General features: G+C 47.6%; 1 protein-coding gene and 1 pseudogene across 2 annotated transcripts; one reads left to right on the top strand and one right to left on the bottom strand.

Annotated features, from left to right (window-relative positions):
* Nucleotides 1-1,085: 1,085 nt before the first annotated feature.
* On the bottom strand, nt 1,086-26,973 carry LOC147119457 (uncharacterized; annotated as a pseudogene). Its single transcript, XR_015078030.1, has 6 exons — nt 26,884-26,973; nt 19,426-20,470; nt 18,759-18,763; nt 17,872-18,061; nt 17,482-17,724; nt 1,086-4,546 (listed from the first exon to the last, which is right to left on the bottom strand). The product of XR_015078030.1 is annotated as an uncharacterized LOC147119457 (transcript).
* LOC147119458 (uncharacterized) lies at nt 7,242-8,917 on the top strand. The gene has a single exon (XM_085985044.1). It carries the CDS (start codon nt 8,241-8,243, stop codon nt 8,913-8,915), a length of 675 nt encoding a protein of 224 aa, XP_085841170.1. The 5' UTR covers nt 7,242-8,240; the 3' UTR covers nt 8,916-8,917.
* Nucleotides 26,974-27,558: the final 585 nt, after the last annotated feature.

Below are 27,558 nucleotides of genomic sequence, written 5' to 3' on the forward strand. Positions count from 1 at the left end.
ATCTAGCGTCAGCTCTTTCTCTGAGAGTAACTTCTTCTGTGTTCCTTCACTCAGGAGTCCACAGACAAATTTGTCCCGTAGGGTATCTGCCAGTCCTGCTCCAAACTGGCAGTGCTTTGATAGCTTGCGTAGTTCCGTAAGATACTCAGCATTGCTCTCATCTTTGTGCTGAGTTCTCCTGTGGAATTTAAATCTTTCTGCTATCAACAGCGGTGCAGGGTTTAAGTGTTCCTGCAGGACAGCAACAATTTCGTTAAAACTCTTCACCTTCGGTTTGGCTGGAGTAATCAGGTCCTGCAATAGGCCGTACGTTCTAGCGCCCATTAAGTTTAGCAATATCGATGCCTTTTTCCCCTCCGCTATTTCGTTTGCCTCGAAATATACATACGTGGTCCAGTCCTCTATTGTATTATCAAAAGCAGTGATGCAGCCAGTCTTCGGCATCTTGCAAATCTAAAATGGCGCCTCCCGCGCTTTGCCTTCTTCCCCGATTTAACAAAATGGTGCCTCCCGCGCTTTGCCTTCTTCCCCGCTGTTGTTAGCGCTGCTTTCCACGGTTTCTTGCGCGTTTAATATTGATTTTTTTTCTTTTATTATTTTCCCGTCGTGGAGCGGACCCTCTGGGACACTTCCCTCCCTCTTCTTAGGTCCGAACGCTGCCCAGCTTCGAAGCACCGGCTGCGCCCTGTGTGTTCCACCCTCTCTCTCTCTCTTTGCTTCCCGACTCGCTGCCCGGCCCTGTTGAAAAGCCACCCGATCGAGCTCTAGCCCGCCGCAGCCCAGGAAGGATCAGTGCACTACCTGCCACCAGCCCGATTAGCTGGGAAACCACAGACCGAGGAACCAAGCCTGGCTCTGGACAGTCTCTCCTGCAAGTTTTCAATCCGACGATTTGGAGGGCGGTTGCCCACGGTCGACGCCCGTTTCTCGAGTTTCTTTGGATTTTATTTATTTATTTATTTTTCTTTCTTCTGGCTTCGACCTTCAATAACGTCGTCTGAGGTGCTGCCGAGTTGCAGGTAAGTTCGTTTCTTACTCGTCACCAGTGTTACGTCCGTGAATAATTGAGACACGGACAGCAGGAGTGAACAAAATAAGTCTTTACTGGTGGTAGTCCATAGTGAAACTGAAAACACAGAGGCTCACTAGCTCCTTTTATACAGGGGTGGTCACTGCCGGTACTGCAGTCTGAGACCAGTTATTCTCTTAAAGGTACATACACAACACAGAGTACTTTCTAAATGGTGAAAAGGTAGAAACAGTGGCGGTCCAACGAGACTTGGGGATCCATGTACGTAGATCATTAAATGTCATGAACAGGTACAGAAAATAATCAAAAAGGCTAATAGAATGCTAGCCTTTATATCTCGAGGACTAGAGTACAAGTGGGTAGAAGTTACACTACAGCTATACAAAGCCCTGGTTAGACCACACCTGGAGTACTGAGAGCAGTTCTGGGCACCACACCTTGGGACGGATATGTTGGCCTTGGGAGGAGTGCAGCGTAGGTTTACCAGAATGATACCAGGACTTCAGGGGTTAAATTACAAGGAGAGATTAAACAAATTAGGGTTGTATTTCCTGGAATTTAGAAGGTTAAGGGGTGATTTGATTGAAGTTTTCAAGATATTAAGGGGAACTGATAGAGAGAATCTATTTCTGCTGGCTGGGGAGTCTAGGACTAGGGGGTAGAGTGTAAAAATTAGAGCCAGACCTTTCAGGAGTGAAGTTAGGAAATACTTCTACACACAAAAGGCGGTAGAAGTTTGGAACGCTTTCCCACAAACGGCAGTTGATGCGAGATCAATTGTTAATTTTAAATCTCTGATTGATAGATTTTTGTAACCAAAGGTATTAAGGGATATGGGGCAATGGCGGGTGTATGGAGTTAGGTCGCAGATCAGCCATGATCTCATTGAATGGTGGAACAGGCTCGAGGGGCTAAATGGTCCACTCCTGTTCCTATGTTGTCAAGCTCTGGAATTCCCTCCCTAAACCTCTCCTCCTCTCTTTCCTCCTTTAAGATGCTCCTTAAAACCTACCACTTTGACCAAGATTTTGGTTACCTGCCCTAATATCTCCTTATATGACTCTGTCAAATATTGTTTGAAAACATTCATGTGAAGCAACAGGGGATGCTTTACTACATTAAAGGCACTATATAAATGCAAATTTCTGTTGTTGTCTGTGACACCAAATCCGGTGACCACAAACTTTGAGACCAAATCCAGGGACTACTTACACTGAGACACCAAATCCAGGGACCACTTACACTGAGACACCAAATCCAGGGACCACTTACACTGAGACACCAAATCCAGGGACCACTTACACTGAGACACCAAATCCAGGGACCAATTACACTGAGACACCAAATCCAGGGACCAGATACACTGAGACACCAAATCCAGGGACCACTTACACTGAGACACCAAATCCAGGGACCACTTACACTGAGACACCAAATCCAGGGACCACTTACACTGAGACACCAAATCCAGGGACCACTTACACTGAGACACCAAATCCAGGGACCACTTACACTGAGACACCAAATCCAGGGACCACTTACACTGAGACTATAAATGGGAATCAGAGAGCCTCAGTATGGGGAATGGTCATGGTGGTGAAACCAGCTCTAGTGAGGGTGAAAGGCGGGTGAAGATATGACGGTGGAATCAGATGGCGACTGGTGGGGCCTGGTGACAGGTTATTGTCAGAAACCCTTTTCAGGCAGGCCGATGATTGGATGTAACCAACTGGATCTGCCTATTCTTGTCCCAAGTCACAAAGTCTAATGTCCCTGATGTTTTTTCTGTGGGAAATGTCGAGATGTGAAAGAAGAGAGGAAATCAGGCTCGGGCCAGAAAGAAGGTTCCTTGAATGAACAATTCATGAGGCTGTTTTGTTACTCGTCTGCGTGAGGTTAAAAAAATGAATGAAAAAGGACGCATCTAGTCACACAGGCGTGGTCAATAGTGGTTACTAACCTTAATCACTATCTCCGAAGCCTAATATCCTATCGACTCACCCCAAACCACTAACCCCAATCCTAACCAATAACCACTAACCCCAATCCTAACCAATAACCGCTAACCCCAATCCTAACCAATAACCACTAGCCCCAACCACTAACCCCAATCCTAACCAATAACCACTAGCCTCAACCACTAACCCCTAAACCTGCACCTTAACCCCAGCCCCTAACCAAGGATTATTGACAGAGATCAATGGAGGAGCTAAAGACCTGATAAAGGAAGTATTTGAAACAATTATCTCGATTAAAGAAATAGTGCAAGGTATGTTAGTAACAAGAGATTAAATCAACAAGACCATCAAAATCAGCAATGACAATTACAAAGATCAGAACATTTCAAAGACTATCACATGCAGTATGTGAGGAGGAGGTTTACTAAATCGGATCCAAAAAAGTGATAATTAATACAGCAAATAACAGATTTCAACTCTCATGCAAGCTAGTTCTATAAAGGGGTGGTTCAAAGGAATTTCAGATGTGTGTAAAGTGAGACACTACAGCTCAGCCTATGACACCCACAAGCCATGTACACAAATGGAACAAGCTTGGGATTTGATGTGGTAGAAGGCGAACTAGATGAGAACTGAAATAATCCAGAGTAAGGCCCAAAAATGGAACACTCGGTATCAGAACATCAATTAGTCTCCTCTTATCATGCAGAAATCAAATATTCGACACAGTGTTTGAAACTAAGATGATGTATTAAATATTAAGCTCCAGTTATAGGGTTTATTAACATATAAGCAGAAACAAACCCCAGCTGTCAGGGTGAAAATAATTCAGTCCTGGATGTGGTTAACAGCAGCAATAACAGCAGAATCCAACCCCTGCAATCACTGGTGAACTTGCTGGTGTCTCAGCAGGTTGGATGACTGAGTGAATCCCTTCCCACACACGGAGCAGGTGAACGGCCTCTCCCCAGTGTGAACTCGCTGATGATTAAACAGGTTGGATGACAAAGTGAATCCCTTCCCACACTCAGAGCAGGTGAATGGCCTCTCCCCAGTGTGAACTCGCTGGTGTCTCAGCAGGGTGGATGACTGAGTGAATCTCTTTCCACACACGGAGCAGATGAAAGGCCTCTCCCCAGTGTGAATGCGTTGGTGGTTCTGCAGGTCATTTTTGCTTTTATATTTCTTATCACAGTCAGAACATTTAAAAGTCCTCTCCTCTGTGTGAATACGATGGTGCCTCAGAAGATGGGATGACTGACTGAATCGCTTCCCACATTCAATGCACGCGAATGGTCTCGCCCCAGTGTGAACTCGCTGGTGTGTCAGCAGGTAGGATGACTGAGTGAATCCCTTCCCACACACGGAGCAGGTGAACGGCCTCTCCCCAGTGTGAGTACGACGATGCATTTCCAGCTCAGACGGGTAACTGAACCCCTTCCCACAGTCTCCACATTTCCACGGTTTCTCCGTGGTGCGGGTGTCCTTGTGTCTCTCCAGGTTGGACGATCAGTTGAAGCCTCGTCCACACACAGAACACGTGTACAGTTTCTCCCAGCTGTGAATGGTACGAAGTTTTTCAGGCTGTGTAAAGATTCAGACAAACATTTCTCTTTCCACATTCAAAGGCCAATTATATTTAGGTACTGATGAATTGAGTGACTGTCAGATCTTGATGTGATGTTTGGTTTAAGTTTCCCGCCTGCAAATGCTTCCCTTCTAATACCCTGTAAAGGAAATTTACAAAAGTTATCACTGTAAGTACATGATCAAAATTCAGAACAGACAATTCTAGTTGCTGTGGAACATTATTTCCTCTCTTCTACCCAAAGCTGTAAATCCCTGTCCCCCAGACGCTCGCTCCTTCCTGCACAGAAATCCAAACCCATTGCACCACCTCCAACATTTTTCCTGTCAGTCAAATTTTCTCCCTCCCCTGAAGGTGTTGACTCTGGCTGGGTTCAGTTCTACACTCACTGGTTCCTCTCTCTCTCCTCCCCTGAAGGTGCTGACTCTGGCTGGGTTCAGTTCTATACTCACTGGTTCCCCTCCCTCTCCTCCCCTGAAGGTGCTGACTCTGGTTGGGTTCAGTTCTACACTCACTGGTTCCTCTCCCTCTCCTCCCCTGAAGGTGCTGGCTCTGGTTGGGTTCAGATCTACACTCACTGGTTCCTCTCTCTCTCCTCCCCTGAAGGTGCTGACTCTGGCTGGGTTCAGTTCTATACTCACTGGTTCCCCTCCCTCTCATAGTCATAAAGTCATAGATTTATACAGCACAGAAAGAGGCCCTTCAGCCCATTATGTCCGCACCGGCCATCAAGCCCTATCTATTCTAATCCCATTTTCCAGCACTTGGTCCGTAGCCTTGTATGCTATGGCGTTTCAAGTGCTCATCTAAATGCTTCTTGAATGTTGTGAGGGTTCCTGCCTCTACCACCCTTTCAGGCAGTGAGTTCCAGATTCCAACCACCCTCTGGGTGAAAAAGTTTTTCCCCAAATCCCCTCTAAATCTCCCGCCCCTTATCTTGAAACTATGCCCCCTGGTTATTGATCCCTCTACTAAGGGGAAAAGTTCCTTTCTATCTACCCTATCTATGCCCCACATAATTTTGTACACCTCAATCAGGTCCCCCCTCAGCCTTCTCTGCTCTAAGGAAAACAACCCCGGCCTGTCCAGTCTCTCTTCATAGCCGACACACTCCAGCCCAGGTAACATCCTGGTGAATCTCCTCTGCACCCTCTCCAATGCAATCACATCCTTCAAAATGCTGTTTCTGATGGGTTTAGGTCTACACTCACTGGTTTCCCTCCCTCTCCTCCACTGAAGATGCTGACTCTGGCTGGGTTCAGTTCTACACTCACTGGTTGCCCTCCCTCTCCTCCCCTGAAGGTGCTGATTCTGGCTGGGTTCAGTTCTACGCTCACTGGTTCCTCTCCCTCTCCTCCCCTGAAGGTGCTGACTCTGGCTGGGTTGTTCTGCACTCATCAGTTGCTGTCCAATGTGTGACCTGTGTGCCCCATCTACGTACCAACTCTCTGGGAATTAGACCGAATGCGCAGTCCCTCTGGGGACAGAACCCCCGGCCCAAATCAAAGGTTTCAGGGAGGAGAGATTGATAAAGCTATTTGAAAGAAGGTGTGGTGGTGAAATGTTGGGCGGTGCTCAGCATCTCACACATTGTGTAAGATTAACATTCCACATGTGTGAACCTTTCATTCCGTCCCTGATTTGGGCATCTCTTGAGCTGGCACTTCTTGTCCCATTACACCGAGTTGGTGCAACAGGAGAGCCAGGGATCAGGGGGATGTTGGACAGGAAGCACACAGCACGGACATTACACTGCAGGTGGGATATGTGAGAGTGTTACAGTGAGGGCTTCGGGCACTTTATTAAACACACCCACAGCAGAAGCACATTAATCTGATGGGAGATCACTGACACATGAGCAGCCAGTGGTGTGGAGCCTCCTGAGAGTCCGTCCCCTTTACAGCCAGTATTTACAGGAGCTGGGACACAGAAAGAGTCTCATTAAAATCACTGATATATTTGTTCACACAAACCAACTCCCAAAAATACTGAGTCATTTCGCCTTCATTTACAGAAACTCCCTGACTAATCACCATTTCTCCTCCATTTACAGACGCTCCCTGACTTCCTGTCTGTCCCGGAGTTTGGCGCGGGGTCCCTTTGCTGAGCAAATCGGGAAAAACCGGGAAGCGGCGGGCGGATAATGTTGAGCGTTATAATAACGGGGCCTGGGGCCACACTCGGGGTGTGAGCAGCCCGCGTCCCCCCGGGGTTCATGAACCCGCTCCCTGAGCTCTCTCACCTGATTTGTCAGCAGCTTCTGCCAAGGCCCGCGCATGCTCAGTTCACACTGCCCGAGTGATTGACGGGAGCTCGGACCAATAGGAAGAGCGGGGCGGGTCCTCCAAGCAACAGTGGCGCAGTAAGGGGGCGGAACCTGGTGAGCAGCTCATCTTCTGTTCAGGTTGAAAGGTGAATCCCCGCCCCTCACACACTCCGATTGTTGGAGGACCTGCCGCCCGCTCGGTCCTCCAGTCCCGCCCCGCTCTTCCTATTGGTCGGAGATCCCGTCAATCACCCGGGCAGTGTGAGCTGAGCATGCGCGGGCCTTGGCAGCAGCCGCTGACACATCAGGTGAGAGAGCTCAGGGAGCGGGTTCATGAACCCCGGGAGGACGCGGGCTGCTCACACCCCGAGCTCAGGGAGTGGGTTCATGAACCCCGGGGGGACGCGGGCTGCTCACACCCCGAGCTCAGGGAGCGGGTTCATGAACCCCGGGGGGACGCGGGCTGCTCACACCCCGAGCTCAGGGAGCGGGTTCATGAACCCCGGGGGGACGCGGGCTGCTCACACCCCGAGCTCAGGGAGCGGGTTCATGAACCCCGGGGGGACGCGGGCCGCTCACACCCCGAGCTCAGGGAGCGGGTTCATGAACCCCGGGGGGACGCGGGCCGCTCACACCCCGAGCTCAGGGAGCGGGTTCATGAACCCCGGGGGGACGCGGGCCACTCACACCCCGAGTTCAGGGAGCGGGTTCATCAACCCCGGGGGGACGCGGGCCGCTCACACCCCGAGTGCGGCCCCAGGCTCCATTATTAAAACACTCAACATTATCCGCTTCACAAACACCTGGGGTGGGCCTCAGGCCCCGAACAAGAGCCTCCGGGCCGGGCGTTTGCCCCGAGCGGGGCGGCAGCTGCGGGGTTTTCTCCCGGTGACAGGCCCGGGGTAACGGCCGCCATCTTGAGAGCCTCAGGGGGCAGCAGGGTGCATGCGCGGCCCCCTTGGTCAGGAACCAGGAGGAGAGAATCTTGTCAATTTCTATCCTGGACTCACAGTGATGGCTTTTGTAAACTCCTTTTACAGGCTGTGAGAAGGGCAGCATTTACACACCGCAAACTCAAACCAAACATCACATCAAGATCTGACAGAGTCACTCCATTCATCAGGACCTGAATATCATCGGCCCTTGAATGTGGAAGGAAAAATGTTTGTTCTGTCTGTGGGAAAAGATTTCAAACACCAGTATGACTGGAAAAGCACCGAGACACACACCCGAGTGAGAGTGTTCCAGTGCACTGATTGTGGAAAGAGCTTTAACCAGTTACACAGCCTGAAAAAACATCGCAACATTCGCAGCGGGAAGAAATTGTACATGTGTTCTGTGTGTGGACGATGCTTCAACTGATTGTCCAAACTGGAGAGACACAAGGACACCCGCACCATGGAGAAACCGTGGAAATGTGGGGACTGTGAGAAGGGATTCAATTACCCATACCAGCTGGAAACTCATCGACGCAGTCACACTGGGGAGAGGCCATTCACCTGCTCCGTATGTGGGAAGGGATTCACTCAGTCATCCCACTTGCTGACACACCAGCGAGTTCACACTGGGGAGAGACCGTTCACCTGCTCTGTGTGTGGGAAGGGATTCACTCACTCATCCCCGCTCCGAACACACCAGCTCATTCATACTGGGGAGAGACCTTTTAAATGTTCTGACTGTGGGGACAGCTTTAAAAGTTCTGCAGAGCTTATGAGACACCAGCGAATTCACACTGGGGAGAGGCCGTTCACCTGCTTCGTGTGTGGGAAGGGATTCACTCAGTCATCCGACCTTTTGACACACCACCGTGTTCACACTGGGGAGAGGCCGTTCACTTGCTCTGTATGTGAGAAGGGATTCACTCTGGTAGGCAACCTGCTGAGACATCAGCGAGTTCACACTGGGGAGAGGCCGTTCATCTGCTCTGTGTGTGGAAAGGGATACACTCAGCACTCCAGCCTGCTGACACACCAGCGACTCCACACTGGGGAGAGGCCATTCACCTGCTCCTTGTGTGGAAAGGGATTCACTCAGTCATCCAACCTGCTGGCACACCAGCGAGTTCACAAATGATTGCAGGGGTTGGATTCTGCTGTTAATCACATCCAGGACTGAACCATGTTCATTCTGACAGTTGTTTCTGCTGATGTCAGTAATTCCTGTAACTGGGCTGGAGTTTAATATTCTGGATATCTGTCAAATAAATCAGCTTTGTTTCAATCACATTGTTGTAGATTTTTCTCTTTCCCACCTGAGTGTTTAGCATCACCTGGCTGGAGCTCAGAAAGGACAATCTGGGGGAGGATCGTACGGTGGGAACAGAACTCCAGCCTGGACACAGTCCTTCAGGGCCACACTGAGAGGGACAAACGGCACTTTGGTCTCTATCGTCTTCTTGGGTGAATTTCTCGCGTGTTTAGAATAATTTTTTACAACAATATGTCCTAGAACCAACAAGGGGGCAGGCCATATTAGATTTAGTAATGAGCCAGATTTAGTGAACAGCCTCACGGTGTGTGAACATTTATCTAACAGCGATCATAACATGATCGAGTTCCACATTATGTTTGAAAGGGAGAAACGCGAAACAGCTACTAAGATTCTAGTGTTAGTTCAGGGCAACTTCAACAGGATGAGACAGAGACTGTCCACAGTAAACTGGGGAAATCTGTTAATGGGTAAAACAACAGATGATCAGAGGGAGATGTTCAAAAAATAATTTACGGTGATACAGAAGCAGCTTCTACCCCCGAGGGGCAAGAGCTCTACTTACCAAAAAACCCCAGCCATGGACGACTAAAGAGAGAAGGGACAACATCAAACTAAAAGAACAAGTACACAGAAATACAATAAATAGCACAAATCATGGTGATTGGGAGAAATACAAAGAACAACAAAGGGTGACAAAACAGACAGCAAGAGCTACAAAAAGGGAGTATGAAAAGAAACTTGTAAGGATTATCAAAATCAACACCATTTTTATTACAATTATATTAGAAAAAGAGGGTGGTCAGGAGCAATGTGGGCCCCTTGAAAACTGATAATGGTGACATTGTAAATGATAATAAAAAGGTGGACATGTTGAATAATTATTTTGCGTCAGTATTGACAGAGTGGAAGAGGATAGCAGGCCGGACATCCCAAGGAAACTAATATTGAATCAGGGACGGGGACTCACCAAAATAACAGTAATGAAGAAAATAATGGCACTAAAGAGTAACAAATCCCCAGGACCAGATGGTTTCCAAGCCAAGGTTTTAAAGGAAGTAGGTGAGAACATTGCAGATGCTCAAACTATAATCTTCCAAAGTTCTCTCGATTAGGTAACCATTTTGTCAGATTTGAAAATGCACGTCACTCCGCTATTTCAGAATGGTGAGAGAGGGAAACCGAGACCAGTTGTCGGGAAATTACTGGAGTCTGTAATTAAAGATAGGGTGACTGAACACCTTGAAAATTTTCAGTTGATCAGAGAGAGCCAGCATGGATTTGTAACGGGTAGGTCATACCTGCTGAACCTGATTGAATTTTTTGAAGAGGTGACTGAAGTAGACACCAAATCCAGTGAACACTTGCAGTTTGAGACCAAATCAAGGGAGCACTTACACTGTGACACCAAATCCAGGAAGCACTTATAGTGTGACACCAAATCCAGGGACCACTTACACTGAGACACCAAATCCAGGGACCACTTACACTGTGACACCAAATCCAGGAAGCACTTATAGTGTGACACCAAATCCAGGGACCACTTACACTGAGACACCAAATCCAGGGACCACTTACACTGAGACACCAAATCCATGGACCACTTACACTGAGACACCAAATCCATGGACCACTTACACTGAGACACCAAATCCAGGGACCACTTACACTGAGACACCAAATCCAGGGACCATTTACACTGAGACACCAAATCCAGTGACCACTTACACTGAGACACCAAATCCAGTGACCACTTACACAGAGACTATAAATGGGAATCAGAGAGCCTCAGTATGGGGAATGGTCATGGTGGTGAAACCTGCTCTAGTGAGAGTGAAAGGCGGGTAATGGATGAAGATGTGATGGTGGAATCAGATAGCAACTGGTGGGGCCTGGTGACAGGTTATTGACAGAAACACTTTTCAGGCAGACTGATGATTGGATGTAATCTGCACTATACCTGGATCCGCCTGTTCTTGTCCCAAGTCACAAAGTCTAATATCCCTGATGTCTTTTTCTGTGGGAAATGTCGAGATGTGAAAGAAGGGAGGAAATCAGGCTCAGGCCAGAAAGAAGGTTCCTTGAATGAACAATTCATGAGGCTGTTTTGTGACTTGTCTGTGTGAGGTTCAAAAACACGAAATGAAAAAGGACGCATCTCGTGACACTGGTGTTGTCAATAGTGGTTTCTAATCTTAATCACTGTCTCCTAAGCCTAATATCCCATCGACTACCCCCACTAACCCCACTCCTAACCAATAACCACTAGCCCCAACCACTAACCCCAATCCTAACCAATAACCACAAACCCCAACCACTAACCCCACTCCTAACCAATAACCACTAGCCCCAACCACTAACCCCACTCCTAACCAATAACCACTAGCCCCAACCACTAACCCCAATCCTAACCAATAACCACTACCCCCAATCCTAATCAATAACCACTAGACCCAACCACTAACCCCAATCCTAACCAATAACCACTACCCCCAATCCTAATCAATAACCACTAGCCCCAACCACTAACCCCAATCCTAACCAATAACCACGAGCCCCAACCACTAACCCCAATCCTAACCAATAACCACTACCCCCAATCCTAATCAATAACCACTAGCCCCAACCACTAACCCCAATCCTAACCAATAACCACGAGCCCCAACCACTAACCCCAATCCTAACCAATAACCACGAGCCCCAACCACTAACCCCAATCCTAACCAATAACCACTACCCCCAATCCTAATCAATAACCACTAGACCCAACCACTAACCCCAATCCTAACCAATAACCATGAGCCCCAACTGTAGTGTATGTATCCGTCTACCTTTAAGAAAACCATTGTATGTAACCGTTCACCTTTAAGAGAACTATTTTAGGTGTGGCACTACTTTGTTGGCTTCTGTATACTGTAATACCGACAGTGACCACACCGGTATATAAGTGCTGTGTCAGGATTTATTTGGCAGATTCGCCCTGGCCTTCGAATAGTAAAGTCCTGTTTTAAGTTACTCTGGTAGTCTGTGTATTAATTAACTAAACAACCCACAGACTTTACAGTGGCGACGAGTCCGATTGTACCCTGCGGCAACAATACTTCCGAAGCAGTTAACGAGCGTCGAGAAGAGGCAACCGCCCTCGTCGTTCTGCTGGGAGAAAACTCGAGGCTGCAGAACTAGAAAGGAAGAAGAAGTTAGAGACAAAGACTTCCATCAGCAACAGGCACTGACTGTCCCTTCTGCCACGGTGAGGAGTGAGCCGATCAGCACGAGAAGCAAGGCGGCCACGGTGACTGTAAGGGAAAGTAAAAAGAATAACCGGAGGATAAGGGCGGTGCACTCGACCACGGTCGAGGGGGAAAGGAGCCGGACAGAAGTCGGGTCCAGAGGCGCTGAGACTGGGGCAGCGTGGAGCAAGGAAGCCGCGGTACAGACAGGCTGGGGGACGCAACGGCGTCGTGAGACAGCTAGACCGCGACCGGCGAAAAAGGCCGGGCAGTGACCGAAGCCACGAAGCGCTGCGACCGGGAGCGTAGGCGCGGGAAGAGATAAACTCAGCCGCAGCCGGGGAGGGAAGCACCGGACTGCGAGAGGGCTGGGAGGCGCAATTGGGAGCCGAGTGAGCGGGAGAGGCAGAGCCGACCAAGGGGGAACTGAGCGAGAGCCAGTCCAGCGGCTGAAACTGTTCTCCGTCAACAGGGTGTACCCAGCGCCGGTAGAGCCGAGCGAGCGGGAGAGAGACAGAGCCCGAGCAAGGGGAACCGAGCGAGAGCCAGCCCAGCGGCTGAAACTGTTCGCCGTCAACGGGGTGTACCCAGCGCCGGTTGCCCTGCCGAGAAAAGGGAAAGCCCTGAAGCCGACGCGCAGGCTGTGAACCTGAAAGCCAGCGGCCGTCGCCCGTGGGGAAAGTGTACCCCTCCCGCTAGGGAAGAAACGTGGGAAGCCGCCATTAGGCGGGGAAGAAGACAGAAGTGGGAAACCGCCATTGAAGTGGGCGGGGAGAGAAGATAAGCGCGGGAAACCGCCATTTTTGCGGGAACCGCCATCTTGGGAAAAAAAAAGAAAAGAAAATTTAAAGAAATAATTCGTGGTGTTATCAGGAAGAGAGGAAGATGCCTAAGCGTGGTAACATCAACGATTTTAATTCCGAGGTAGAAGACTGGGCCACGTATGTGGAACGCATTGAGATCTATTGTGAGGCCAATAAAATAGAAGATGACAAAGCTATAACCTTGCTAAACTCGATGGGCGCGAAGACATACGGGCTCTTGAAGCATCTACTAGCACCAGCTAAACCGGCGGATCAGACTTTCGATGATATTGTGACTGTTCTGAAGGATCACTTGAACCCCACACCGTTGATGTTGGCGGAACGATTCAAATTCTATGTGAGAACGCAAAGGAAAGACGAAAGCAACGCAGAATACTTGGTCGAACTGCATAGACTAGCGAAACACTGCCAGTTTGGAGGGAATCTGACAGAGGCATTGCGAGACAAGTTCGTGTGCGGGTTGTCAAAGGAAGGAACGCAAAAGCGACTACTCGAAGAGAACGACCTTACACTTGCAGGGCTGTCCTTATTGCAGCATCGCACGAAGCCGCAGCGAAGGGAACTGCGGAAATGCAGCGGCACTCAGTGTGGATCAAATTACCTCGAGTACAACAAAATGCTATCGTTGTGGGAAGACAACACACGACCAGAACCAATGCTGGTTTAAGAACCAGGAATGTAGGAAATGTGGCAAACTGGGTCACATAGCTAAGGTATGCCGGTCAGGGAAGAAGACCAACAACCAAAGGAAGCCATCACAGGAAAAGTACAACAAGGTACACAAGGTGGCTGAGAAGAGTTCAGACGAACAGAATTCGGACTCAGACCCAAACGGCCAGGAGCTGGGCAGTCTGAGAATTCACAATGTGAGTAAGGAAGCTGACCTACAAACTATCTGGGTCATGCTAAAAATAGCTGGAGTCCAAGTGAAAATGGAGTTGGACACTGGATCAGCTCTATCAGTCATAAATCGAAGGGATTACCACCGGCTATTCTCACATATACCCTTAAGAGATACCAAGTTCGTATTGCAGACATACACGGGGCATAAAGTATACCCCATGGGGAAGATAAGAGTCAAGGTGAGAGATGGGGGTAAAGAACACCCAAGAATGAACTTATACGTACTACCTGAGGGAGGACCACCACTTCTGGGACGGGAGTGGATCAAGAAAATAGACATGGAATGGCACTATCTAAAAGCCATAACGAGTGAGGACTCGGTGCAGACAATCAGCTCAGATTCTGAAACGGATGACGATAAGACCAACCCAAATATGAAAGACAAGGCTAAAATGGACTTGCCGACTAAGATTGGAAGAACGAAGGCATGCATAAAGGCTTATGCTCCAGAGAAGAACAAAGTTGCAGAACAGAACTCCACCGAACAACGACAACATAGTTTGACAGAGAATTCTGAGTCTGTTCAGTTTACGGACATATCCATGACTGACGAACACCGAGCTCGGACTCAACTTTATTTCAAATTACGACAGCAAGTAGAACAAGTGAGTTACCGTCTCGAACAAGAGATGAAAACAATGAAAAAGTTCTATGACACCGAATGGGAGAATCTGGAAAGACAACAGAAGCAGCTAGCTCAAGCAGAGAGCGACCATAGAGCCATTGTGACCAATTACCGATCACATCTCCCTTATGCTGTTCAGGAGTTAGAATATTTGCAGGAAGGAGCAAATGAAGAGGAATCTTCAGGAAGCCAGGATTTTATTCCCGTTCTTCTCTACGACTCCTTACAAGCAGAGTTTGAGAAGTTGAAGGAACAGTATGAACAAGCCCAGGCTACAATCCTGGAGGGGATTAACTCGGCAACCTCCGAAAAGCTAGTTTCAGTAGAAGCATATGAGCAACTAAAGGTTGAACATGAGCAAGAAGTCCAAAGGCTGCAGGAAATTCTTGATGAGCTCAAGGCCAAGACAGACTCATCGGTAGAAGTTCCATCCATAGATGAGAAATTAGAGGTGAAAGACATGGCAGAACATGAAAGACAAGATGTCCAAGAACTCATAAAAATATTGAAGGAAACCCAAGACAAATATGAGGCGGCAATGACCGAGGTTCAACAACTTGAAGAACAGATTCAACTGGGAATCCTTTCAGTGGAAGAAAAGGAAACTGTAAGAAACACAGAGACTGTAAGAATGGCCCCTGAACATGAGCTAGAGAGCATCAAGGCGCAACTTCTCCGAGTGCTGAAAGCCAAAGTACAAGAGGAAAAGAAGGTGAAAGCATTGGAGGAAAAGGTGGATGAAATGGAGAAGACTCTGATCCACAGTGTTCCTGTGGAAGAGTTAACGGTCAGCCAACTCCTTCATATGCTGAGGGACAAGACTCTGCAATGGGAACAATCTGAACACGAGCTTCAATCTTCAAAGGGAAGGAGTTCGGAGCTCTCAAAAGTTATGGAAATAGCTGAGGTTGCAACACAGATTTTACTGGGATGCCAAAAGTACGCTGAATCACGTCTATGTGAACAACAGAATGTTGAAACAGCTGCTCCAGTAGAAGGATTGAATAGCCCGATCAATCAATCCCCGATGGAAGGGGAAGTGTTGAAATCACAAATGAGGTCATTAGTGAAGGATTTGCAGGAAACCCAGGAAGAGCGGGATGAATATGAACGCATGAAGAAGTCTCTTCAGGAAAGATGTCTAGGGAGGGAACAACAGTCGGCTAACGTCCAGTTGGGTAAGGAAGAAGTAGCAGGCCCTCTCGCTAGACTAGTTCAGGACGACACCGAATATTACCATGACCTGTTGAGTGACACGGAATATTACGAGGACTTGGTCTGCCCAGCTTGTGATGAAAACTCCCAAAGTGCAGAAATCAGGATGAAGCACTTAAAGTCTAAGGAACATAGGGAGATGGTGGCGCTACAGCTGGCAGCTGATAAGGGAGCCCCGAGAGTCTCCAAGAAGCAGAAAAGAAAGATGAAGCAGAAGGTGATAACCATCTAAATCATTATCACTTCTACCAGATCATGTACGTGGGCCCTACGAAGGGAGCCAAATCAGTTGGCAAGTAGGAAAAATTACCAAGGCAGTCCAGCTGTTTGTAAAAGTCAGCACTGCTGGTTCAGCAGGACGGAAGTTCAAGCTGTTAAGTCAAGGGAAAGACTATTGGATGGGTCACGCTAGCAATGTGAACCGGCTACACCACAGAGATGTTGTTCGGACCGAGTCAAGACCAGAGACTGAATCTGTGAACTGTTCCCGCAGAGACTGAATCTGTAAACTGTTTCCCGCATAGATTATACCTGTGAATTGTTTTACATGAAGTTGAATATATGTTATGTTTAATGGGGGACTAAGTATGTTGTAAGCTAAAAAGGGAGGATTGTAGTGTATGTATCCGTCTACCTTTAAGAAAACCATTGTATGTAACCGTTCACCTTTAAGAGAACTATTTTAGGTGTGGCACTACTTTTTGTTGGCTTCTGTATACTGTAATACCGACGGTGACCACACCGGTATATAAGTGCTGTGTCAGGATTTATTTGGCAGATTCGCCCTGACCTTCGAATAGTAAAGTCCTGTTTTAAGTTACTCTGGTAGTCTGTGTATTAATTAACTAAACAACCCACAGACTTTACACCAACCACTAACCCCAATCCTAACCAATAACCACTAGCCCCAACCACTAACCCCTAAACCTACATCATAACCCCAGCCCCTGACCAAGGATTATTGACAGGGATCAATGGAGAAGCTAAAGACCTGATAAAGGAAGTATTTGAAACAATTATCTCGATTAAACAAATAGTGCAAGCTATGTTAGTAACAAGAGATTAAATCAGCGAGACCATCAAAATCAGCAATGAAAATGACAAAGATCAGAACATTTCAAAAGCTGTCACATGCAGTATGTGTGGAGGAGTTTTACTGAATCGGTTCCAAAAAGTGTCAAATGATACAGCAAGTAACAGATTTCAAATCTTATGTAAGATATTTCTATAAAGGGTGGTTCAAAGGAATTTCAGATGAGTGTAAGTGAGACATTGCAGTTCAGTCTATGACACCCACAAGCTGTGTACATAAATGGAACAAGCTTGGGGTTTGATGTGGTAGAAGGCGAACTAGATGAGAACTGAAATAATCCAGAGTAAGAAAAGGACCAAAAATGGATCCGTCGGTAACAGAACATCAGTCTTCTCTTATTATGGAGAAATCAAGTATTTGACACACTGTGTTTGAAACAAAGCTGATTTATTCAATATTTATACAGAATATTAATCTCCTGCCCAGTAATAGGGGTTGCTAACATCAGCAGAAACACACTCCAACTGTCAGAGTGAACATGGTTCAGTCCTGGATGTGATTAACAGCAGCAATAACAGCAGAATCCAACCTCTGCAGTCACTTGTAAACTCGCTGGTGTTTCAGCAGGGTAGATGACTGAGTGAATCCCTTCCGACACACGGAGCAGGTGAACGGCCTCTCCCCAGTGTGAGTGTGTTGGTGGTTCAGCAGCTCATTTTTTCTTTTATACTTCTTACCACAGTCAGAACATTTAAACGGTCTCTCCCCAGTGTGAACTCATTGGTGTGTCAGGAGGTTGGATAACTGAGTGAATCCCTTTCCACACGGGGCAGGTGAACAGCCTCTCACCCGTGTGACTGCGCGATGAGTTTCCAGCTCAGACAGGTAATTGAATCCCTTCCCACAGTCCCCACATTTCCACGGTTTCTCCGTGATGCGGGTGTCCTTGTGTCTCTCCAGGTTGGACGATCAGTTGATGCCTCGTCCACACACAGAACACGTGTACGGTTTCTCCCCGCTGTGAATGGTGCGATGTTTTTTCAGGCTGTGTAACTGGTTAAAGCTCTTTCCACAGTCAGTGCACTGGAACACTCTCACTCGGGTGTGTGTGTCTCGGTGCTTTTCCAGTCACACTGATGTTTGAAATCTTTTCCCACAGACAGAACAGACAAACATTTCTCCTTCCACATTCAGAGGCCGATGATATTCAGGTCCTGATGAATGGAGTGACTCTGTCAGATCTTGATGTGATGTTTGGTTTGAGTTTGCGGTCTGTAAATGCTGCCCTTCTCACAGCCTGTAAAAGGAGTTTACAAAAGCCATCACTGAGTCCAGGATAGAAATCGACAAGATTCTCTCCTCCTGGATCCTGGCCAAGGGGGCTGCGCATGCACCCTGCTGCCCCCTGAGCCTCTCAAGATGGCGGCCGTTACCCCGGGCCTGTCACCGGGAGAAAGCCCCGCAGCTGCCGCCCCGCTCGGGGCAAACGCCCGGCCCGGAGGCTCTTGTTCAGGACCTGAGGCCCACCACGGGTGTTTGTGAAGTGGATAATGTTGAGTGTTTTCTCCGGGCCGGGCCTGATTTTGGGACCGACTTGTCCGTGAGGGTAACCGAAGGTATGAAAACCGAATCAATCTTGAGTTAGAAAGGAAAAAAGGCCCAAAAATGGAACAGTCGGTAACAGGACATCAGGCAGCCTCCTCTTATCTTAAAGAAATCAAATATACGTCACACTATGTGTTTGAAACAAAACTGATTTATTTGACAGATATCCAGAATTTTAAACTGCAGCCCAGTTATAGGGTTATTAACATCAGCTGAAACAAACCCCAACAGAATGAACATGGTTCAGTCCCGGATGTGAGTAACAGCAGCAACAACCACTTGTATTTATATAGCACCTTTAATGTAGTAAAACAACCCACGGTGCTTCACAGGGGTGTTAACGAACAAACTTTGACACCAAGCCACACGAGGAGATACTTATTAGGACAGGTGACCAAACGCGTGGTCACCTGTTTTAAGGTGCCTATAAAAGGAGGAGAGAGAAGTAGAGAGACGGAGATGTTTAGGGAGGGAATCCAGCTTAGGCAGGTGAAGATACAGCAAGCACTGGTGGAGTGATTAAAATCGGGGACACCCAAGAGGCCAGAATTGGAGGAGTGGAGAGATCTCGGAGGGTTGTGGGCAATGTTCCCCCTAATTTTTTTTGGGGGGGGGGTCTGCGGGGTCCCTTTAACGGACAGCAGCGTTTTGGATGAGCTCAAGTTTACAGAGGGAGCAAGGTGGGAGGCCAGCCGGGGAACTTATTGAGTCGTCACCTCTGGAGATAACAAAGGCATTGGTGAGGGTTTCAACAGCATATAGGCTGAAGCAGGAGAGGAGATGGGCGATGTTACAGAGGTGGAAGGAGGCGATGTAGGTGATGGAGCGGATATGGGTCAGAAGCTCAGTTTAGGGTCAATAGGAGGCCGAGGTGGCGAACAGTCTGGTTCCGCCTCAGACAGTGGCCAGGATAACAACAGAGTCCAACCAATGCCATCACATGTGAACTCGCTGGTGTGTCAGCAGGTTGAATGACTGAGTGAATCCCTTCCCACACACTGAGCGGGTGAACTGTCTCTCCCCAGTGTGAACTCGCTGGTGTCTCATCAGATAATTTCTGCTTTTAAAGCTCTTCTCACAGTCAGAGCATTTAAACGGTCTCTTACCAGAGTGAACAAGTTGATGTGCAGTGAGGCTGAATGCACGAGTAAATCCCTTCCCACACACGGAGCAGGTGAACGGCCTCTCCCCAGTGTGAACTCGCTGGTGTCTCAGAAGGTCAGATGATTTAGTGAATCCCTTCCCACACACGGAACAGGTGAACGGCCTCTCCCCAGTGTGAATTAGCTGGTGTGCAATGAGATGGGATGACTGTCTGAAACTCTTCCCACAGTAAGTGCAACTGAATGGTCTCTCCCCAGTGTGAAAACGCTGGTGTGTCAGGAGGTGGGATGACTTAATGAATCCCTTCCCACACACAGTGCAGGTGAACGGCCTCTCCCCGGTGTGAACTTGTTGGTGTGTTCGCAGGCTGGATGACTCAGCGAAGCCCTTTCCACACACGGTGCAGGTGAAACGCCTCTCCCCAGTGTGAACTCGCTGATGTCTCAGAAGCTGGGATGACTGAGTGAATCCCTTCCCACACACGGAGCAGGTGAACGGCCTCTCCCCGGTGTGAATCCGCTGGTGCTTCTGGAGGCTGGAAGATTCGGTGAAACCCTTCTCACACATGGAGCACGTGAATGGCCTCTCCCCGGTGTGAATGCGCCAATGAATTTCCAGCTCAAACGGATAACTGAATCCTTTCCCACAGGCCCGACATTTACACGGTTTCTCCCCGGTGTGACTCTGCTTGTGTCTCGACAGGCCAGATGATCGGCTGAAGCTTCGACCACACACAGAACACGTGTACGGTTTCTCCCCAATTGTTAAATCCATGTTGAAAGGCCGATGATATTCAGGTCCTGATCAATCGAGTGACTGTCAGACCTTGATGTGATGTTTGGTTTGAGCTTCCCATCTTCAAATCCTCCCCTTCTAACACCCTGTAAAATGAATTTAAAACAGGAGAAAAGGAGCGTGAGAGAGAACCCACAAAAAGAGGCAGGTTAATGAATCTGGTCATTTGTGGGGCCGGCACTAGAAAAAGTGACCATGAAAGCTGCTGGATTGTCGGAAAAACCCAACTGGGTCACTGGTCCTTCATGGAAGGGAATCTGCCACTCGGTCTGGGCCTACGCAAGAATCTGGCCTCTATGGGAGGAGAGGTGGTGGATTTTATACATCTGCAACTCGACAAGATCTTTGACAGAACCTCCCAAATCCACGACCTCCACCACCTAGAAGGACCAGGGTAGCAGGTGCATGGGAACACCACCACCTCCAAGTTCCCCTCTAGGTAATACACCATCCTGACTTGGACATATATCGCCATTCCTTCATCATCACTGGGTGAAAATCCTGTAAATCATTCACCACACGGACTGCAGCAGTTCAAGAAGAAGGCCCACCATCACCTTCTCAACGGGAAACTGGGGATTGGCAACATATGCTATTGGCAATATATTCTAGAATGGTCCCAGCATATTGTAAGGTCGCAAATGTAACCCCGCTATTCAAGAAAGGAGGGAGAAAAAGCAGGGAACTACAGGCCAGTTAGCCTGACATCAGGCGTCGGGAAAATGCTGGAATCCATTGTTAAGGAAGTGGTATCAGAGCACTTAGAAAATCATAACATGATTAGGCAGAGTCAACATGGTTTTATGAAAGGGAAATCGTGTTTGGCAAATTTATCAGAGTTTTTTTAGGATGTATCTAGCAGGGTAGATAAAGGGGAACCAGTGGATGTAGTTTATTTGGATTTCCAAAAAGCATTCGATAAGGTGCCACATAAAAGGCTATTACACAAAATTAGGGCTCATGGGGTTGGAGGTAATATAGTAGCATGGATAGAGGATTGGTTAACGGACAGAGAGTAGGGATAAACGGATCTGAAGTGGATTTTTAGAAATCACACTTAGTAGAAGCATAGCATTATGGGTAAGAATAAGTAGTCAAGGCATTTCCGCCTGACAACAGCAAGTTAAAAACATATAGGCTTTGCACACAGCCCAGCACGCAACCACGAAAAGGGACAAAAATAGAAAATGCAGAAGGATACGTGCTGAGACACAGAAAAGAGGTAGCGACTTGACAACAATAGGTCAAAAGGAGTCGCTTGACTGAAACTAGCCGTTGGGAGATTAGGGAAGTCACCAGGTGGGCAACTGACAGTTCAACCACCACCTAGACTGTTAGGAAAATGTGGCAAGAAATAACTTGAGTAACAAGTGACGCGAAAACATGTGATGTCACGTGAAAGTATGAATCATTGTGGTTTTAAGACATAAATACGGAAAGCTGTAAGCGTTCGGAGAGTCAGCCAGAAACGAGTTGCAGGAACTCTAAGCTGTACTCACTGATCAGCCCTTAGGTACCTCCGCGGACTGTTTGTATCGTACTGTTGAATAATTTTGTGTTTTCTGTGTTTTAAATAAACTGCTTGGCTATTTACCATTTACAGACTAGTGTGCGGATTTAATTAATTTAATTTCACCAAAACAATTTGGCGTAGTCGGCAGGATACGTCGGAACGTAGACGGACGATGGCCAAGAGGACACAAGGGGGTGAGTAGATTTGGAATACCACCCGGAAATTACGTGATCCAGGCGGTCACCCGTCTGTCTGCGGATCGAGTATTCGAATCGTGACAAGTCTGTAAAGCGGTAAAAGAACGGACGTGTAGTGAGTATGATCTTGATATATTACGCGTAAATATTAGTATTGGAAGGGACATTGTCGTTGCGATAAAAGACGGTCAGACTAAGATCAATTGTGCGAATTTTTGACATTAAGTCTTCGTTAGGACTAGATAGACTAGATGCTGGAAGGATGTTCCCGATGGTTGGGGAGTCCAGAACCAGGGGTCACAGTCTAAGGATAAGGGGTAAGCCATTTAGGACAAAGATGAGGAGGAATTCTTTCACCCAGAGAGTGGTGAACCTGTGGAACTCTGTACCACAGAAGGAAGTGGAGGCCAATTCATTAAATGTATTCAAGAAGGAGTTGGATATATTTCTTAAGGCTAAACGGATCAAGGGATATGGAGAGAAGGCAGGAACAGGGTACTGAATTTGGATGATCAGCCATGATCTCATTGAATGGCGGAGCAGGCTCGAGGGGCCGAATGGCCTACTCCTGCTCCTATCTTCTATGTTAGGTATTGTGTAGATACATTTTGGGATAGGATATAAGTCGCGTGGAGAGGCCGAACGGACATAGCTCAAGTAGAAGTTGTATGTAAAGCCGGAAAAGGTCAGACCACAGAATGGCATCGGGGAAAGAATTAGACTGGGGTGAAGAAGGAACCCTTACTAAATTCTATGCAGCCGACCGGAAGGGCTTAATCGACAAAATGTTAAAAGACGGATGGGATCCAAATCAGGACATTCATTAAGATGGAGAGTGAAATAGTTGACTCAGAGACTAGGGTGCTGAATTTAAATAAAGGGGACTACGATGGTATGAGGCGCGAGTTGGGTAGGATTGATTGGGGAATGACACTCAAAGGGTTGACGGTGGATGGGCAATGGCAAACATTGAAAGATCGCATGGATGAACTACAGAATTTGTTCATCCGAATTTGGCATAAAAATAAAACAAAAAAGGTGACTCAACCGTGGCTAACAAGGGAAATTAGGGCTAGCATAAGATCCAAGGAGAGGACATATAAATTGGCCAGAAAAAGCAGTAAACCTGAGGATTGGGAGCAGTTTAAGATTCAACAAAGGAGGACAAAGGGATAATTAAGAGGGGGAAAATAGAGTATGAGATAAGCTTGCACAGAACATAAAAACTGACTGTAAAAGCTTTTATAGATATGTGAAGAGAAAAAGATTGGTGAAGACAAGCGTAGGTCCCTTGCAGTCAGAATCAGGGGAATTTATAATGGGGAACAAAGAAATGGCAGACCAATTAAATACATACTTTGGTTCTGTCTTCACAAAGGAGGACACAAATAACCTCCCAAAGATGTCGGGGAACATAGGGTCTAATGACAGGCAGGAACTGATAGAAATCAGTATTTGTAGGGAAATGGTGTTAGGGAAATTGATGGGAGTGAGGGCCGATAAATCCCCAGGGCCTGATAATCTACATCCTAGGGTACTTAAGGAAGTGGCCCTAGAAATAGTAGATGCATTGCTGGTCATCTTCCAAAATTCGATAGACTCTGGAACAGTACCCATGGATGGGTGGGTAGCTAATGTTACCCCACTGTTCAAAAAGGGTGGTAGAGAGAAAACAGGGAATTACAGACCGGTAAGCCCGACATCGGTAGTGGGGAAAATGCTAGAGTCCATTATAAAGGATGGAATAGCAGAGCACTTGGGGAAAAAAGTGACCGGATCGGACAAAGTCAACATGGATTTACAAAAGGTAAATCGTGTTTGACTATTCTACTGGAATTTTTTGAGGATGTAACTGGTAAAATAGATAAGGGAGAACCAGTGGATGTGGTGTATTTGGATTTTCAAAAGGCTTTCGATAAGGTCCCGCATAAGAGATTAGCATGTAAAATTAAGGCACATGGGATTGGGGGCAAGGTATTGACTTGGATAGAGAACTGGTTGGCAGACAGAAATCAAAGAGTTGGAATAAACGGCTCTTTTTCCGAGTGGCAGGCAGTGACTAGTGGGGTACCGCAAGGATCAGTCCTTGGACCCCAGCTATTCACAATATATATTAATGATCTGGATGAGGGAACTAGATGTAATATCTCCAAGTCTGCAGATGACACAAAGCTGGGTGGGCGTGTGTGCTGTGAGGAGGATACCGAGAAACTCCAGTATGATTTGGACAGGTTGGGTGATTGGGCAGAATCATGGCAGATGCAGTATAATGTGGATAAATGTGAGGTTATCCACATTGGTGTCAAAAACAGGAAGGCAGATTATTATCTGAATGGCAATAGATTGGGAGAAGGGGAAGTGCAACGATACCTGGGCGTCCTTGTGCACCAGTCACTGAAAGTAAGCATGCAGGTGCAGCAGGCAGTTAAGAAGGCAAATGTTATGTTGGCCTTCGTAGCGAGGGGGTTTGAGTACAGGAACAAGGCTGTCTTGTTGCAGTTGGACAGGGCCTTGGTGAGACCACATCTGGAGTATTGTGTGCAGTTTTGGTCACCTTATCTGAGGAAATATGTTCTTGCCATGAAAGGAGTGCAGCGAAGATTCACCAGGCTGATACCTGGGATGGCAGGAATAACGTATGAGGAGAGATTGAGTCGATTGGGCTTGTACTCGCTGGAGTTTAGAAGAATGAGAGGGGATCTCATCGAAACTTATAAAATTCTAACAGGACTAGACAGACTAGATGCTGGAAGGATGTTCCCGATGGTCGGGGAGTCCAGAACCAGGGGTCACAGTCTAAGGATAAGGGGTAAGCCATTTAGGACAGGGATGAGGAGGAATTTCTTCAGCCAGAGAGTGGTGAACCTGTGGAACTCTCTACCAAAGAAGGCAGTAGAGGCCAATTCATTAAATATATTCAAGAAGGAGTTGGATATATTTCTTAAGGCTAAAGGGATCAAGGGATATGGAGAGAAGGCAGGAACAAGGTACTGAATTCGGACGATCAGCAATGATCTCATTGAATGGCGGAGCAGACTCGAGGGGCCGAATGGCCTACTCCTGCTCCTATCTTCTATGTTTCTAGGGCCCCGCCGTCCAAAAGACTTGGTGGCAAAAAGAGAAAACTAAACGTACCCAAAAGGCCAGTGTAATAATAGTACGACAGCTTTTACAGTGTACCCTCAATTTGAAACCAAAAATAGAGGAATTAAAAACAGCCAGAGCAGAAATAAAAAGTTGAGAGAAATTTAGAAGGGTCGGAATGATAAGGGGCTCTTCGGCCCCCAATCAGGTATACCTACCGCTCCCCCGTATAATAGAACAGAGGAAGGGGAGGATGATAATGATAGTGGAGAGGAAGAAGTCCTTGCCGCCGCACCTTTGACGGTGACACAAGGAGCACAGGTAGGGAATAATAAACAGATATAAAGCATTCAGTCCCCTAGAAAAACAAGACATCTTGAAATCTCTGGGCACCCTGAAGGCTCGGAGTTAAAATATTGAATTTTGGAAACATTTTCAGGAAATGTATGACACCCACGACATGCATCAAAATGATGTTCACCAACTGGTACGGGCTAAATGTCCCCGAGACAAATGGAATACCCTGCCAGATGGGACAAAGGACGGGACATGGTGTCCCGCCAATAATGCAGATCGGGATGCCCGACAAACTGCGTATGACCAATTTAAAACGCAGATACAAGATGCACTAGGATTCTCTCAGCCCAACTGGGGATTAATTATGTTGATAAAACAGAAGCCAGGGAAGAAGCAGTGAGTAGTATAATAACGAAGAGGACATTAATATAGTAAAATTGCACAGGGATGTACGGGACGTGGAGAAGAAAGAATGGGACATTGCTAAATATTGTCAGCAATGCATTACATGTTACCAACATAATCCAGGAAAGGCCATTAAAATAAGAATGGCTCATCAACCACGGCCGCTAGGGCCATGGGAGAATATCCAAATTGATTTCACGGGGCCACTACCAAGCTCTCGAGGAAGAAAATATTGTTTAGTGATAATAGATTTGTTCACCCGGTGGGTGGAAGCATTCGCCACCTGAAACTGCACTGCAAACACAGTAGCCCGAATTTTAGCTGAGGTGGTGATTCCCCGATGGGGCATCCCCACTCAAATAGACTCCGATCAGGGAACCCACTTCACTGGGCAGGTGATGAAAGTACTATGCACTATATTGGGCATTAAACAAAAATTTCACATCCCCTACCACCGGCAGAGTTCGGGAATGGTAGAACGGATGAATCGGACAATAAAGACAGCCCTGTCAAAAGCTATGCAAGAAACTGGGCAGGCTTGGGCTGAACTATTACCTGCTATATCCTAATGAAGCAAAGGGCAACCCCTAACCGGCCGACAGGCTTAACTCCGTATGAACTTATGACCAGTCGGGCGATGCGACTGCCCCAAGGTATAATCACCGGGGGTCCGATGTGGGCCCACTACGGGATCAGATAAAAAGATATGTAATGAAATTAAGCAAACAACTTAAGGATATGAGAGAGGAAGTAAGAGAACGACAGGCAGGTAGAGATGAGCAAGAGGAAGCAGAGCTCCCGGCAGATCGTCCCCCAAGTGGGGGAAAGGTCATGGTTAAGGGATTACCGGGGCGGACCCGGCCAAAATGGCGGCGCGTAACCCGAGACTGTCGCCAAGAAAAAGCCTCACAGCTGCCGTCCGGCTGAACACAAACCGGGCCGCTGGATTTCATTAGGGCCTGAGACCGTTCTCTAACTTTATAAACCCTGCAGCGCGGCCTACCCGTAGTTTATTAATTTTCCGGTCCCGCCGACCTGCAGCTCCGCCCGGCGACCGCGCGAGGCTTTCTGGGTAAAGTCAGTGAGGGGCACGTGACCCGGGCCCACGGCCTGATTGACGGGAGCTTCTGACCAATAGCGAGCGAGCGGGGCGGGTCCTCCAACCAATCGGAGAGTCCGAGGGGCGGGACTAGCGCCGGCTGATTGTCTGATCCGCAGGGCAGCGAATTTCTCCAGTCCCTTGTTCAGGGCTCGGGGTCAGGGGAGGCTGTGGGCCTTTATTCCCCTTATTGGACACAAGGCTCTTTGTCTCACAACACACTGGATCAGGTTTTAAAAATGTTTCATTCACCAGAAAATGACGAAGCGCGGTGCGGGGCTGGAGGACCCAGCGGGCGGCGGGTCCTCCAACCAATCAGAGTGTGTGAGGGGCGGGGCTTGCGGCACCCAGTGGGCGGGGCTCGGCCCGGAGCTCCCTCATTGGCTGAAACTCTGCATCATTTTCAAAGCTCATTTCTCTCAAACTCCAGGAGAAAACTGGATCTTTCTGTTGTGGCTTTAAACAGATGAAACCCTGTGGTGTGGAGCAAACATTGCAACATTTAGTAGTGAAATGGATTCATTCAGGAGAGACAGCAGGGATTATTTCAGGAAATAACACAGTGTAATGAGGGAGGAA

The sequence above is a fragment of the Somniosus microcephalus genome, chromosome 4 (assembly GCF_052327205.1).
Source record: "Somniosus microcephalus isolate GS21.2 chromosome 4, FLI_Smic_1.0, whole genome shotgun sequence".
NCBI classification, from domain to species: Eukaryota; Metazoa; Chordata; class Chondrichthyes; order Squaliformes; family Somniosidae; genus Somniosus; species Somniosus microcephalus.